General features: G+C 43.8%; 1 protein-coding gene across 2 annotated transcripts in view; it reads left to right on the forward strand.

The window, feature by feature from the left end:
- The first annotated feature begins 14533 nt into the window (after positions 1 to 14533).
- Positions 14534 to 16398, forward strand: part of LRRC1 (leucine rich repeat containing 1) — a 127551-nt gene continuing 125686 nt past the window's right edge. The window contains exon 1 of one of the 2 annotated variants that reach the window (XM_067753436.1): positions 14534 to 14667. Coding sequence is in view for 1 of the 2 variants with exons in the window: in XM_067753435.1 (XP_067609536.1) it covers positions 15287 to 15445 (159 nt within the window). In the remaining variant the exon portion in view is untranslated. Of the gene's footprint in view, positions 14668 to 15189; positions 15446 to 16398 lie in introns of those variants that run through there. The other variant, XM_067753435.1, reaches the window with a different exon arrangement.

Raw genomic sequence — 16398 nt, forward strand, 5'->3', positions numbered from 1 at the left:
GGGAAGCCCGACTTTTTCTTTTTTCATTTAACTCCCCCAATATATTTTAACTTATTTGTACACTGTATTCATTTACCATTGTGCTAATGTATTTCTAAAACACACACACACAATATACATCTAAAAGAGTGAGTTAGAATAAACAGAAAAAGGTACGAGGCAGGATCAAGATGGCAGAGTAGGAAGACCCTGAGCTCACCTCCTCCCATGGACACAACCAAAACCACGACTCCATAGAGAGCAGCTCTCTCTGAAGTCTAGGAGGACAGCTCTTCTGCAGCTAAGGATATAAAGACAAAAATCACATGGAGATGGGTAGGAGGGGCAGAGATGTGGTCTAGTTGGACCCACACCCCCGGTGAGGGGACCCACAGCAGGAGGGGAAATCACAAAGGCGAGGTCCTCCCCTAGGAGAAAGGTGTTCAAGCCCCACATTGGGCCCCCTGGCCCTGGAGACCTACACATGGAAGACGAGCCTGCATAACGCGTGGCTTTGAAAACTAGGGGTGCTTACATATGGGAGGGCCGCGGAGCTGTGGGAAACTGAGACTGCACTCTTTTTTTTAATCTTTCTTTAATTGAAGTATAGTTGTTTTATAATGTTGTGTTAATCTCTGCTATATAGCAAAGTGACTCAGTTATATATACATTCTTTTTTATATTCTTTTCCAGTATGGTTTATCCCAAGATATTGAATATAGTTCCCTGTGCTCTACAGTAGGACCTTGTTGTTTATCCATCCTATAGATAATAGCTTGCATCTGCTCATCTCAAACTCCCACTCCATCCCTCCTCTGCCCCCTCCCCCTCGGCAACCACAAGTGTGTTCTCTGTGTCTGTGGAGACTCCACTCTTGAAGGTTTCACAGCCAAGTCCCAGTGCAGAGGCAGCGGGTTGAAAAGTGCCTGTCCATGTGTGAAAAAGATTCGCTGACTCCTTTTAGGGTGAGTGCCAAGGGGTCAAGGATCTGGTGGAATTTTGCTAGGGACCGAATCACTGGTGGGTTCCCCCTCTACCTAGCTGGTGGGGTGCCACTTCTGGCTTTGGCCACCTGCCTTGCCAGCACTGCGCGCCCCAGCATTCCCCTGTAGACTCGCCCAGGCTGCACCCCTCCAAAGAGGCTCCCCACTCCCACCACGCTCAGAAGGCAGCCTTGGAAGCCACCAATGCCCTGATCACCCTGGTTTAGGCAGCATGACCCCTTCTTTGGTCTTTCCAGCCCCTTTTCCTGCTTTAAAATCTCTCTCGCGGTTATTACTTTCCAAATGTGCTCACGCTTTGTGTATGTAGATTTACTCTGTATATTACGTGTTGATTGCCTCTCTTGCCTTATTAGAACGGAAGCTCTGCGATGCTACCCTCGTGGAAGCGTGATGGTGCGCCATAAGTTTGCGTAGCGTTTGCTGAATGAAAGAGCTCATTATGCATTCATGGAAGGACCGTGGGCCTGATGGTGTTAGGACAATAGGAAGATGGATAAAATGCAGCCTTTGCTCCTTGCAGACAGGGTCCACATGCCTCCCTGCCTCTGCTCCCAGCACTGTTCTCACAATCATTATCTCACAAACACAGACCTTTTGTTTTTATTCCCCTTTCCCTTTTCTCATATTCTAGTGTTGTTTTTTTTTTTTTCTGCCTCAACTCTCTCACCCAATTATTGTAGGGAAATAGTTTTCCCTCCCTTAAAAAAACAATCACTCTGACTAATGAGCATAAAAGGCAGTACTAGTAATTACATATTTATTAACAGAAAGGCAAATTTGAAGAGAAAACCATAATAATAGTATTATCAGTTGTGAACATCTATTAAGTGTCTGCCATATGCCTGACTCTCTGCCAAGCAGTTTCTATGCGTGGCCTCGTTGAATCAGTACCAAGAAGGAAACTATGCCAGCAAGAAGTAACCTGTCCTGGTCATAGAACTAATAATTGGTCTGAACCCATGTCACTCTGATACCAGAGCCAGAGCTGTCCCGGGGGGTAACAGAGGCTGTGCTGTTGTGTCTGATGTAACCCACATGGGGCTTTCCTCCATCCCCTCCCCACACTACCACCATTCATGTTCCTGCAGAGAGCTGCTCACACCCGACTTCAGCTCTTATCAAGTGAAATGTGAGGCATGTGTCTGGAAGGTGCAATCGGGTGTGATTTTCCACTCATTACCAGTGTCATTCATTGCAATTAGCGTAATAGAAGCAGGACCTTCATGTATTATTAGCATATCTTCTCACAAACCAGAGTTCAAAACCAGCGTCTGCTACTTACTAGCGCTATAGAGTTGGGCAAATTATTATTATTGTTATTATTATTATTATTGACTGTGCCGTGGGGCTTGTGGGATCTTAGTTCCCTGACTAGGGACTGAACCCGTGTCCTCAGCAGTGGAAGTGCAGAGTCTTAATCACCGGACCGCCAGGGAATTCCCTAGGGTCGGGCAAATTATTTAACCCTTCTGAACCTTAGGTTATGCATGTGTGATGTGGGGAGAACGGTTCCAGTGTTCCAGAGTAATGAGAATAACCACAGATGTGTCTGTAAGGTGCCTGGCACACAGGACAACACAGCTGCTCCGTGAGCTGTGTCACCGTCCACATCTCTCCTGTCCCATCCCCTGCCTGCCTTGATTCTAACTCTTCCGCTGGACCTTATATAGCATTTCAGCTATGTTATGTGTTACCTGTCATGGTTTGAATTAGTCATCTATGGCTGTGCAACAAACTACTCCAAACTTAGCAGCCTAAAGCAATAAACATCTATTATCTCCAGGTTTCTTTGGGTCAGGGATCTGGGCACAGCTTCCTGGGTTGGTTCTGGCTCAGCCTCCTGTTGAGATTGCAGTCAAGATGTCAGCTGACCTGCAGTCAACTCAAGGCTCAACTGGGGGAGAACCTGCCTCCGAGCTCACTCACGTGGCTGCTGACGTGTTTCAAGAGATCTGCTTCCAAGCTTTTCAAGTGGGTGTCTCTGCAGGGCTGTCTCAGGCCATGGCACTGGCTTCCCCCAGAGCAAGCCACCTAAGACAGAAGGGGACAAGACACCTAAGATGGAAGCCATGGTCTTTTTATAATTGAATCTCAGAGGTGACATCCCATGACTTTTGCTGCCTTTTTATTCCTTAGAAGCAAGTCAATAAATGCAGCCAACACTCAAGAGGAGGGAATAATACAAGAACCTCTATTGTATACAGAGATGTGGAGATCATTGGGGCCATATGAGAGTCTGCCTACAATGTGGTTTAGTCTTACAGAGCTAGCCTGGGGATTGTGATGTGTCCAGTTGTATTTCATCACTTTCATAGGAAAGTTAGTCCTGTCTTTCTGTAAGAGACTCACACCCTTTGGGAACAAAAACACTAAGCAGCTTAACCGGCTGTATCAGAAGAGCTTCAACATACCCCACGAAATAATAACAATCATGACTTCTTTTGCATAGTATCACAATACAACAGTGTTACAACTTATCACACCATGGCTACTTTCAATTCCCACTCTAAGCCTAATTATACCTTTCCTCTGATCTGGTTTGTTTCTTAAGAACCTTTTTCCCTTTGGCTATCTCCCTGGTACATTTTCCACGTCCTCCTCTTTGGTCTACACACACACACACACACACACACACACACACACATACACACACACTCCAGCTTCCTTCCTCAGGGAGCCCTAAAGATCAGGAAGGTAGTCATGGTGACATGTAAATACCACTCCCAGCCCACACTGAGAAGGCAACTTGTTTATTATTCCCAACTAAGCCACTGTGTGCTCCAGCCACCTCCCCAGGGTGAAGTGTTCTGCCTCTGGATGATCTCTCGGCTCTTCTTTCCTCTTTCTTCTGCTGGCTGCCCCTTGGCCATGGCCCTGCCTAGCTGCATTAGCCTCCCAAGAGGGAACCATGTAGATCAAATCTGACAGTTGCATCCTTTCAGGTTTCAAAGACAGATTATGTAAATACTAAACTATGCATGATGTAACTAGACAAACATATCATAAATACTAAATTAGTATTATAAATATTAACATTTTACTGTATTTTTATTGTACAAGTAGAAAAACCTATCTTTTATATAAATACGACTTGCTTGGAGATTAAGAAGTTCAATCCAACAATTTGACACTTTGTGTTCTTCTGTTTCTAATAATTACTGAGAGTCTATTTTATTAGGGACAATATTTAATTATTGGGCTGTCTGTGACAGCCAATCACTCTATTAAACTTAACAATTTCTGTTTTTGAAGTATTCTTTCTCACTAAAGTAGAGAGAAATGAGGAGCCAGATGAACAGACAAAGAAAAGAATGTAAGGGACTATGAACAGGTGAATATTCTGAGGCAAAGCGATTTGATGATGACAGTTACATTGGGAAGAGGAAAAGTGATAATGGAAAAATGGAGATGCACTGGCTGTGAACCCTGAAAGAGAAATGTTTACAAAAATGAAAACGTGAAGGCTCATTTCCTTATGATGGATTTTGTGCCATTTACTCTTGCTAAAAGGTACACTGAGCAGAACATTGTGCAGAAGAGGAATTATAGTCCTTTTAAAAGGAGTTGTCAGAGACCTTATATATAATGCTTTGTCATCCCATCTGCTCTGGTTAGAGATGAGAAACAGGCACAGGAGAGATGAATCTTCTGATGTCCAGTGTTATTTTGTTGAAAAGCCAGGACTGAGACTCACTGAATTCCTAATTCAGTGGTTTTTATTAATAATTTTACTTTATGGTCTAGAAGAGAATTAGTTTAAGTTTTTCTTATAAATGTGAAGTTTGTTATTTTCTATATCACTTAAGATGTTTAAAAATATGAAACAAGCCTACTGTATAGCACAGGGAACTATATTCAATATCTTGTGATAAACCATAATGGAAAAGAATATGAAAAAGAATGTTTATATATGTATAACTGAATCACTTTGCTGTACAGCAGAAATTAACACATTGTAAGTCAACTATACTTCAATAAAATAAATTAAAAAAAAATATGAAACAAGCCTATCAAGTAAACTCTCCTTATACATGTATGTAGATTTTAGCAAGTTGTGCTTTTAATGTGAATTTTCCTCAATTCTTCTTACACAGCAGGTCTAAGAGAGATTCAAACTGTCTGGTGAATGTTCATGTTCTGATTGACTCCGGACTTTCACAGAGTAATGTCTTCACTGTTAAGCACAGGTCTTGAATAATAATCATATTCAAGACTAATACAGTTATACTTAGCTTTGTGCATTAGAGGTCTACCTACAAAATTGTATGAAACAATTTTTTGCTAAGTAAAATTCAATTTCAATGTATTAAAATAATGATCCATTTAAATCCTGCAGTAAATCTTTTTTGGCAAAGCAACAAAATTGAGAGAAAGCATCTCCCCATTGAAATTTGCTATAAGATTAGGTATGTTCATGCTTGATTTTCTTATAGCAGATATACTTGTAGTGTTGTCTTCCTACAAATTGATTCAGCTTATCCAAATGATAGATTTATAATAATATTACTTACTGATATTTTCACACTAACATTTTAATTTTTTACCTCTTTTAAGGTGCCAGTAGAATTAATAAAAAGAAATGCATTTGTTTACAAATTACTCAACATATTAAGAAAATAAAATTTTTTACAGCAAGATAATGCTCTTTAGAAAGATTTCTTGCTTGTGTTTTGTGGGGGGAAATGGAAAAAAAAAAAGATTTGATGGTTGATCCACTAATGGAAAATACTAAGAATAAATTAGAATTGAGGAGGCCTCTAGATGGTTTCTGAAGTAAAGAAATATGATTGGATAAAATATAAATACTGTACTTTTAAATAAATAAGTAAATAAATAAGACATATTTCTTTATTGTTTGATTAGTAATATAATTGGAAGATGAAAAACAAGCTATCTGGTATTCTTTTTTTTTTTTTTTTTTTTTTTTTGCGGTACGCGGGCCCCTCACTGCTGTGGTCTCTCCCGTTGTGGAGCACAGGCTCCAGACGCGCAGGCTCAGCGGCCATGGCTCACGGGCCCAGCCGCTCTGCGGTATGTGGGATCTTCCCGGACTGTGGCACGAACCCGTGTTCTGCATCGGCAGGCAGACTCTCAACCACTGCGCCACCAGGGAAGCCCCGCTACGTGGTATTCTTAAACAGTTAAAAAGTTTTTTTTTTTTTTTTTTGGGTAAATGTCAGCCTGGAAGTTCACAGCTATCTTTCTTTTCTTTAAGAAAGCTTCATTAGAGTCCCAGTCTAAGACAGCAACATAGGAGTCTCCTAAACTCACCTCCTTTTCTGGATACACTAAATCTATGGTTACACACAGAGCAATTTCCTCTAAAAGAAATCCAGAAACTAGTTGAGTGATGTCTGTACATTGGGCAAATGAGAAAATACCCATATTGAAATGGGCCTTGGCACACCCTCAATTACTGGGAGCCAGTAAGAACAAAGAAGGCAGCTTGGACAATCACAAAGGTTTCACAGACAACAAATAGCTCAGGTCAGGCTGAGCAATAAGGTTAATCTCTCACACAAGACCACTCTGTCCAGACTGGGAGAGATGGTTGTTTTACCCAATGTGCAGAATTCAGCACAGAGAGTCAAAGAAAATGAAGAAAAAAGAAGAGTATGTTCCAAACAAAGATATGATAAAACTCCAGAAACAGACCTTAATGAAATGTAAGTGATTTACCTGATAAAGAGTTCAAAATAATGGTCAGAAATATGCTTACTGAAGTCAAGAAAGCAATGCATGAACAAAGTGAAAATTTCAACAAAGAGAGAAAATAGCAAAGTACCAAAAAGAAAAAATAGAGCTGAAGAAAACAATAATCAAACTGAAACATTCAATAGAGGAGTTCAATAGCAGACTAGATAAAGAAGAAGAAAAAAATTAGAGAATTCAAAGAAAGGGCAGAGAAACTCATCCAATCAGAAGAGCAAAAAGAAAAAAAAGAATGAAGACAGCTTGAGGGACTTAAGGGAAAACATCAAGTGGACCAATATTCATATTATAGGGATCCAGGAAGAGAAGACAGAGAGAGAAATGGTCAGAAAACTTATTTGAAGAAACAACAGCTGAAAACTTCCCTAACTTGGGGAAGGAAACAGACATTCACATTAACAAACTAAGGTATAAAAATCATATGATTATCTCAATAGATGCAGAAGAAGAATGTGACAAAATTCAACATTCATTTATAATAAAAGTTCTCAAAGAACTGGGTATATAGGGCACATAGCTCAACATAATAAAGTCGATATATTATAAACCCACAGCTAACATAGTATTCAATGGTGAAAAGCTGATTTTCCCTAAGATCCAGAACAAGACCAGATGCCCACTGTTGTCACTTTTATTCAATAGAGTATTAGAAGATCTAGCCAGAGCAAGCAGGCAAGAAAAAAAATAAATAAACGGCATCCACATCAGAAAGAAAGATGTAAAACTATCTCTAGGGCTTCCCTGGTGGTGCAGTGGTTGAGAGTCCACCTGCCAATGCAGGGGACACGGGTTCGTGCCCCGGTCTGGGAAGATCCCACACGCCACGGAGCGGCTGGGCCCGTGAGCCATGGTTGCTGAGCCTGCGCGTCTGGAGCCTGTGCTCCGCAACGGGAGAGGCCACAGCAGTGAGAGGCCTGCGTACCGCAAAAAAAATACAACAAAAAACTATCTCTATTTGCAGGTGACATGATATTATATAGATAGAAAACTCTAAAAACTCCACCAAAAACGGTTAGAACTAATAACAAATTTGGTACATTTTCACGATACAAAATCAATAGACTAAAATCAGTTGTGTCTCTATTCATTGATAATGAACTATCAGAAAGAGAAATTAAGAAAGCAATCCCATTTACAATTGCATCAGAAAGAACGAAATACCTAGGAACAAAGTAGTGAAAAATCTGTACACTGAAAAAACATTGATTAAAGAAACTGAATGAAACACAAATAAATGGAAAGATATTTCATGTTCATGGATTCGAAAAATTATATTGTTAAAATGTCTATACTACTCAAAGCAATCTACAGAGTCAATGCAATCAATATCAAAATTCCAATGGAATTTTTCATAGAAATAGAGCAAACAATCTTAAAATGTGCATGCAACTGCAAAAAACCCTGAAAAGTCAAAGCAATCTTGAGAAAGAAGAATGAGGCTGAAGGCATCAAGTGTCCTAATTTCAAACTATATTACAAAGCTATAGTTATCAAAACAGTACGGTATTGGTATAAAAACACATAGATCAAAGGAACAGAATACAGAGCCCAGAAATAAATCCATGGATATTTGGTCAACTGATTTACTACAATGGATCCTAGAATATAAAATGGGGAAACAATAGACTCTTCAGTAAATGGTACTGGGAAAACTGGAGAGCCACATGGAAAAGAATGAAACTGGACCCCTTTCTTATACCATACACAAAAATCAAACAGAGAAAGGTAAATACTACATAGTATCACTTACATGTGGAATCTGAAAAAAAGAGTCAAACTCATAGAAACAGAGGGTAGAAAGGTGGTTGCCAGGGGGCAGAGGGAAAAGAGTTAATTTGGTAAAAGGGCACAAACTTTCAGTTATAAGATGAATAATGTCTTATGAGCTAATGTAAAACATGGTATCTATAGTTGATAACATTGTATTGTATAATTAAAATTTGCTAAGAAATTAGAACATAAATGCTCTTACCAAAAAAAAAAAAAAGAAAAGAAAAGAAAGAAAGAGCTAAGTGTGTAAGGTAATGGATGTGTTAATTAACTATATGAAGGAATCCTTTCACAATGTATACAAATCACCATGATATACACTTTAAATATCTTACAGTTTTGTATGTCCATTATACCTTAATAAAACTAAAATTAAAAATAACCCTTATCAGTAACCTCACAACATTTTACTCTGACAGGGCTTAAAAGGTGTTATTTCTCCAGTCAAGTTTACATAAATGTTATGGATGGTGCAAAATTCACTGGAGAAACATGACCTTTTCTAGGTTTATTCTAGTGAACTGATCAACACACTTTTATTAGCAGTGGTATTTGAATTGTCTGAATGACCCTGGTTGTTAGAAGGAACACAGTTCTGCTCATTGATATCTTTTTCTCTTATTTTTTATGCAGTAGGTCTTGGCCTTCAGTGAAGACTTAGTGTCCATAATACTTTAATTTATATTGTAGGCACCATAACTATAAAATAAGAGTGATATGAGTAAAGGATAATCTTTATGCTCTTCTTAAATCCTTTGTGGATCAAGGTGGAAAACAAATGAAGCAATAAATGAAGCCTCTGTGTTTATCCAAATGACTAAAAAATACATTTTGATCAAGTGAGATGGTGTATGTTATGGCTCTTTAAACTAAAAAGCATTATACAAATGGAAATCGTCGCTCCAACCCGAGGAAGCGTGCTCATGAGCCTCCTTTAGGCTTTGCCCCACGTGTTTCTGTTTACTGGAGACGGAAGGTGTGAGACAGAGGCAGAGAAAAAGATGGATTCAGTGGTTGGTGCTATAGTTTGTACTGGGCTCCTCTGGTATAGTCTCTTTCATGTTGAAAACTTTACAGTCTAACTTCTCCCAATCCAATAATTTACATATTGTTTACCCAAATGGAGTACTCACAGGATAGGCTTTCTTTTGGCTGGTAACTGAGAAAAGAGTACTGACAGTGACTAATGTCTAATGTATAGTTTTCTGGGGCACGGAAAGCTCTTTTGACTACATTAATCCACAGTTTTCTTGACAGCTTTTTGAGGGTGGCATTTTTCATCTCTTTTGCAGAAATAAAGAAAATGAATACTGGAGTTAATATGAATCACCCAAGATCTCATCCCTAGTTAGCAGCAGATGCAAAAATTCAGTGCAAAATTATGAGTTTTTTCCACCAGCCTACATGACAGACAGTGTTTGCTCATCTCCATCAAGGCAAAATGTTGTTCAATATTTGTCTCATCATGAGCACATTTATCAGATTGAGAAAAACAGAAGAGTAGATAAACACAAACTGCTCATCTGTAACTTCTCTGAATGGAGGAGCAGTTTAAGTCTTCGTAATGTGAAATTTTAGACTGTTTACATACTATTACAACCTGTAAAGCTGAATAAATAAATGATTCTGATTAATAAAAAGCAGGGAATAGTGTTTTATCTTTAGTAATGACTGAGTGGGAAGGTTATCAGACCAACCTTCCCACAGATAACAATTATAATGTTGGACAAAATATTAAGAAAAAACTATCTGAAGATCCTGGAGAGTGACCAAAAGCAAGTGGAAACTGAAGGGGAGTCTACACTGGAAAGAGGAAATAACACTAGGTGAGGTTCTGTTTTCATGGTTTTAACAAGCGTAGCCACTATTCTCTACTGCACAGAACAGGTAATATTTCTTGTATAAATGAAAACAGCTAATGTTTAGAGCAGTCTGACAGAGCTGGGGTGACCACAGCAGTTGGGAAGTGAAAGGGGGAAACCTCAGAAAGGATTGAGTGACAGTGGATGCTCCAAATTCTGCATAAACTCTGCCTGTATCTCTGACTGACCTTTAATTATGCATGTGTAGTTCAGTTTTCAAGCATCTCAGTTAAGCATAAAATAACTCAACACAAAATTTCAGCTGCCATCCAGCAGAGAAGATAAAATGCTATAGACTGAATATGTGTTCCTCTAAGTTTATATTTTGAAATGTAATCCCCAATGTGATGGTATCTGGAGGCAGAGACTTTGGATGGTGATTAGATCATGAGGGTGGCACCCTCATGAACAGGATTAGTGCCCTTATAGTAGAGACCCCAGAGAGTTCCCCTGTTCCCTTGTACTGTGTGAGGACACAGTGAAAAGACGATCATTTGTGAACCAGGACGCAGGTCCTCACCTGACATCATATCTACTGGTGCCTTGATCTTGGACTTCCCAGCCTCCAGAACTCAGTAAATTGATCAGTGACTGGCACATAGCGGCCACTCAATAAATAAATCACACAACATGACTTGGCCCTGGATGTAATTTACAACTGCCTGTTGGGTATATTTACCTGTATACTATTTGTTAACTTTTTAAATTAATTTTATAGATGTAGAATATTTCCATCATCCCAAACAGTTCCCTCATGCCTTTTGCCATCAATCTTTCTATCCACATCTCTTCCTGAATCCCTGGCTGCAGGTACCCAGTGATCTACGTTGTACCACTTATACTAGTTTGCATTTTCTAGAATTTATATATGTATATAAAAGGAATCATACAGTATATACTTTTTTGTGTCTGGCTTTTTTTGCTAAGCATGCTGTTTTTGAAATTCATCCACATTGTTACAAGTATTAGTAACATTAGAAAAGTAGTAGAAGAGGAACAAACTTCTTTTTATTGTTGTTATTCCATTGTTTCAGTGTAGTATTCATTTATCTGTTGATGACTATTTGGATGGTTTCCAGTTTTTGGCTATCTTTAACAAAATTGCTATCGCCATTTGTAAACAAGCTTTTGTATGGAAATACCCAGGGGTAGAATGGCTGGATAATTAAGGTAGGTATATACTTATAAAAAAAACTTAAAAATTGTTTTCCAAAAGTGGTTTTATCATTTTACACCCCCACCAGCAAAGCCTGAGTTCCAGTTGCTCCATATCAGTAACATTTGAGACTATCAATCTTTTTCTTTTTAGTCATTCTAGCGGATGGGGGTGGTGTCTCCCTTTAAAATTCACATGCTCAAACCTCTGAATCCCCATTTTACCCCATCTTACCAGCTATCACTTCGGACTTTCACTTTAAAAGAAATTAATGACAACCATCATAGTCAAAAAATTAATAATAGTACAACAACAACACCATAAATGGAGAACTTTTTTTTTTTTTTTTTTGCGGTATGCGAGCCTCTCACTGTTGTGGCCTCTCCCGTTGCGGAGCACAGGCTCCGGACGCACAGGCTCAGCGGCCATGACTCACGGGCCCAGCCGCTCCATGGCACATGGGATCTTCCCGGACTTGGGTACGAACCCTCACGGCAGGCAGACTCTCAACCACTGCGCCACCTGGGAAGCCCCCCATTAACGGAGAATATATCGTTCTTAACCTTAGAGTATAAGCTTCATGAGGGCAAGACCTATCTGCAGCACCATGTGTGGAGCATGGTAAGTACATTTACTAGTTACCTGTTGCTGTGTAACAAATTACACCAAATCTTAGCAGCTTAAAATAACAAACATTTGTTTCACACAGTTTCTGAGAGTTCAGAATCCAGGAGCAGCTTAGTTGAGTGGTCCTGGTTCCTGGTCTATCAGGAGGTTGCACTTAGGGGATTGGCTGGTTCTACAGTCATTTGAAGGCGTGACTGAGACTGGACGGTTGGCTTCCAAGATTACTCACTCACATAGCTATGGGGAAGACTGTCGTGTGGGTCTCTCTATTGGGTTGCTCAACACGGCAGCTGGTTTCTCCAAAGTGAGTGACCCCCAAAACAAAGATAGACGTTGATTACACAGACAAACCAGTACATAGTGAATATTTATTGATTGAACAGATGTGTGCCTGACACTATGCTAAGCGTTTTACTAACACCATCTTATTTAATCCTGATAACAACCCGTGGACCATTGTCCTCATTTGTGCTGATAAAACTGAGGCTTATAAAAGTGAAGCAACCTGTTCAACAAAGCTATTAGGTGGCAGAGCCAGAGTTGAAAGTCAGACCTCTCTAGCCCCAACGGATGTGAAAAATGGTTCACACTGAAAATGAATTGCATTATTCCAAAAAAATTAGATTTCTATGGTCGTCTAAATTTTGTTTGAGTCCAAATCATATACATATGGGGAAAGAAACTAGAAATTATATCAATAGGGAAACCCTCAAACTCTTCAGGAGGATAAAGAATTGCTTCCCTAATTCTCCACTTGGCAAAGTGTTTTCATTTCTTCTCTCTTACCAGACTAAGGTTTCAGATTCTCGGCAAATCTTTGGAAATGAGGAAAGTCAAGAATTCTGCCACTGACTTTCCAAAGAGCCAAGACAAGCCGGTCATTCAGCGTACATATGGAACTATGGTAGTTGCAGGGGTCTACAGAGCAAGTGAGAGAGTACCTGATGTCCAAAAGGTCACAGTCTTTTGGGGATTAAGGTGATACAAAAATAATCTAACACAGGGAAGTATAAGTGCCATGGAGAGGCACACAGGGAATGCTTCTTGAGGTTTGAATTTTTAAAAAGATCAGCCACATTTTAAAGACACATTTGGTGTTTATTATAATAATCTAGTGTGATAATCTCTGGAAGTCAATAGAAGATTAAGATGGGGGGCCAGGCCTTCTTTATTTTTATTATTATTTTTAAGCAGTTGGAAAACTTACAAGGCCAGTGACTTGCTTACCATTCCAGACCCAGGCTCTCAGGCAGGAACCACAGTCTCCCACTAAAGGTGGCACAAAGTGGGTTTCTGGAATGCAAGAATGAAGGAAGAGTGACTAAGGTTCAAAGTCCGGGTAACCTCCCTTGAGAATGTAGGAATCAAGCCAGGACAAGGTGGAGTGGGTAGGGCAGTGGAGTTTAGGGATTGATTTGAATTAGAGTTAAGGTGATAATGCCAGGGTAGAAGCAGACAAGGCAATGGTACTTGGACCTATCCTCACTGACTGGGAAGTGAAAAGCTGTCCTAGTAGAGTTGAAATGATGAAATGTTCCCCTCCCCACTCACCCCAGGAAAACTGTCTGGTGCACGGTTGGAACTGAGACCACATATACCTTGCAAAAACTAGTTTTGGACCCAGATTTGCTTTGGCCATGGAGCGCACTCAGCTTTCAGTCTTCTGCAGAAACGCGGATTCCGTGGCTCCAGATTTTAGCAGTTTGGGGGCAGTAGTGGGGGTGGAAAAGCCTGGGTGGTGTCTACTCAGAGGTCACAGGCCCAGTTCACTTGAAGCAGAAGGTGTGAGGACTAGGGAGGGGGCCAGGTGAGGAGTCAGAGTAGACCCCCAAAAAACAATCCATAAATGTGATTGGTTTTCACCTGGTCAGCAACCCTTTGCGAAGGAGCCAGTTTGGTTATTTGGAGATAGGAAGAGGGTCAGTTCAGGGTTCTGGTCCTAGTCCCTTGATACGAATCAGGGGCAAGGGAATGGTCATTATCACCCAGTGGTGAGCCTCCTGGGTCCTCCCCAGCTACTCCTTGGGCTGCAGTCTACTGTTTGCAAGAGACTGGGTGTTGGTGCAGAAACGCAGGAGCCAGATGGAGGATGCTCAGCCGGCAGCCCCCGCGAGACCTGCCCCACCTCTCCCGCTCCTCCCTCCTCACCTGTCCAGGCTAGTCGCCAGGGACCAACATCTGGCCAGGCTGGAACGGGCTCAGAAACTAATCTTTGCCAGCTCGTTTTTGTATGTGGGCTCCTGATGGGGTGCATCCACATCTGTGAGAATCTCGTAGACTCTCTGACGCCTGTGTTGGTGGTTTGCGGAGAGGGATCTCCTATTACTGTGTACAGAGACGATGATTACTGAGAATGCTACACAGCCTGCAGGCGGTGCCCGAGGACCAGGGGCAGGGCAGGGGCCGGGGTGCCGTGCGGGGCCGGGGGCGGCCCGCTCACTTCGGGGGGTGTTGGAGCAGCGCGCACGCAAGTGGCCAAGAAAGCCGCAGCCAGGGCGGCGGAGACACCTCAAAACCACACGGAACCTTGGGGCTCCGGCCGCCCACGGCGCGCAAGGTACGCTTCGGGGCGGTCCCGCCTGACCCCGGAAGGGAAAGTGGTTTTGGGGAAGGGGAGCGAGGAGAGCGAGTTAAGTAAAAGTAAAAAACAAAGTTATTCTGCTCCCCCCGGGCTGCCTTGCCCCTGCCTCTTCTTTGCCCCGGGCTCCTTCAGAGGGGCTCCCTCCGATGCCGCGACACTCCCTGGGTCCCAGCCTGAGTAGGGGGACCGCTAGCGTCTGACCGCTGCTACCCCGACCCTCCGGATCCAGGTCGCCGCGAAAACCCGGAGCGGAGCATCTCTCGGGCGGGAGCCGCCCTGGGCGCGAGCCCACTGGCGCGCATGCTCAGTCGCGCGGCGGCGGCGAGTAGGAAGCTCAGCGCGGCGGTGGCGGCTGCGGTGCGGCCGGAGGGTGGGAGGGGCGCAGCGGCGGGCGGGCGGGGGCGCGGGGCCGGGGGGGGGGGCTCTCGCCCGAGGTTCCTGGGCGCTTTTGGGAGCGTGGAGCCCGGCGCGAGGTGCGAGCGAGCACGGGGGCCAACGAGCGCGGGGTGGGCGGCGGGCGGAGCGCAGCCGCCGGGCGGGCGGAGCGGGCGGGGAGCCTAGGTCTCCGCGGCTCGGGACCCGGCGGCGGGCGGCGATGTTCCACTGCATCCCCCTGTGGCGGTGCAACCGTCATGTGGAGACTATCGACAAGCGCCACTGCTCGCTGGTCTACGTCCCCGAGGAGATCTACCGCTACGCCCGCAGCCTGGAGGAGCTGCTGCTGGATGCCAACCAGCTCCGCGAGCTGCCGGAGGTGAGTGTCCAGCCTCACCTGCGCGCCGCCCTGGGGGAGCGCGGCCGGGCCCCGCCAGCCTCGCGCCCTCCCCTTCCCCCCACCCCGTCCCCTCCTCTCCCCTCCCCTCCCCTCTCGCCCCCTTTTCCACCTCGGGACCCGGCAGGCAGGTCCCGCGGAAACCACGTCTACGTTCATTCACCTGCTTCTTCCTCCCACACGCCTCCTCCTCCCCTCCCCTCCCCCTCCCGAAAAGTTCCTTTTCTTTCTATACAAAGCGACTTGCTGTTTTCTGAGTAGTCGTTGTAGCTTGTGCAGTTGGGAAAACGTTCTGTGCCGATAAGTAGTTTATATACATATCTAGGTACTAGTGCCCGGCACTTGTGACCGGGCAGGTGAGGAGCCAGGTGGCCGGGGCCGTTCCCGGCTGGAAGGACCGAGCGCGGCATCCGGCTCCCGGGGCGGTCTCCTTGTCTCGCATTCCCCGATCGCTGGCCGGGGCGCCTTTTCCCTTCGGCCTGGACTGGGCCGGGAGGAGGTGGGCAGCGCGCGAGAGAGCCGCGCTATCTCGGCATCTTCCGAAGAATGTGCTCCGGGCCTTATCACGGGTGGGCCGTGCCGGGAAGAGCCGTAGCTGCCCGGGCTTCGGGACCGGCCGTGGGGGGCGGGGCAGGAGGGGGGCTGCGCGCGCGGAGCTGTGGGCAAGTGCCCTGGTGCCCTGCCTGCGTGGACCTGTTGCGTGGAAGGAGCCGCGGTGAACGTCAGCAGAGGCTCTGCCGGGTGGGCCAGGCTTGCAGCCGCCGCTCCCAGAGCGGCCAGGTTCAGCCTGCTGACTTCTGCCCTTGCAGCGATGAGTTACCTCTTCAGAGTTGTTTATGTAAATTAATCACCCTGCCGCGGCCAGGCTTGTCAAGCGACACATGCTGATTGTGCTTTAATGGAGGGTCAGGGACTGCGAACTTTTACCCTTCGAG

Source organism: Pseudorca crassidens, chromosome 10 (genome assembly GCF_039906515.1).
Source record: "Pseudorca crassidens isolate mPseCra1 chromosome 10, mPseCra1.hap1, whole genome shotgun sequence".
In the NCBI taxonomy this organism is placed as follows: Eukaryota; Metazoa; Chordata; class Mammalia; order Artiodactyla; family Delphinidae; genus Pseudorca; species Pseudorca crassidens.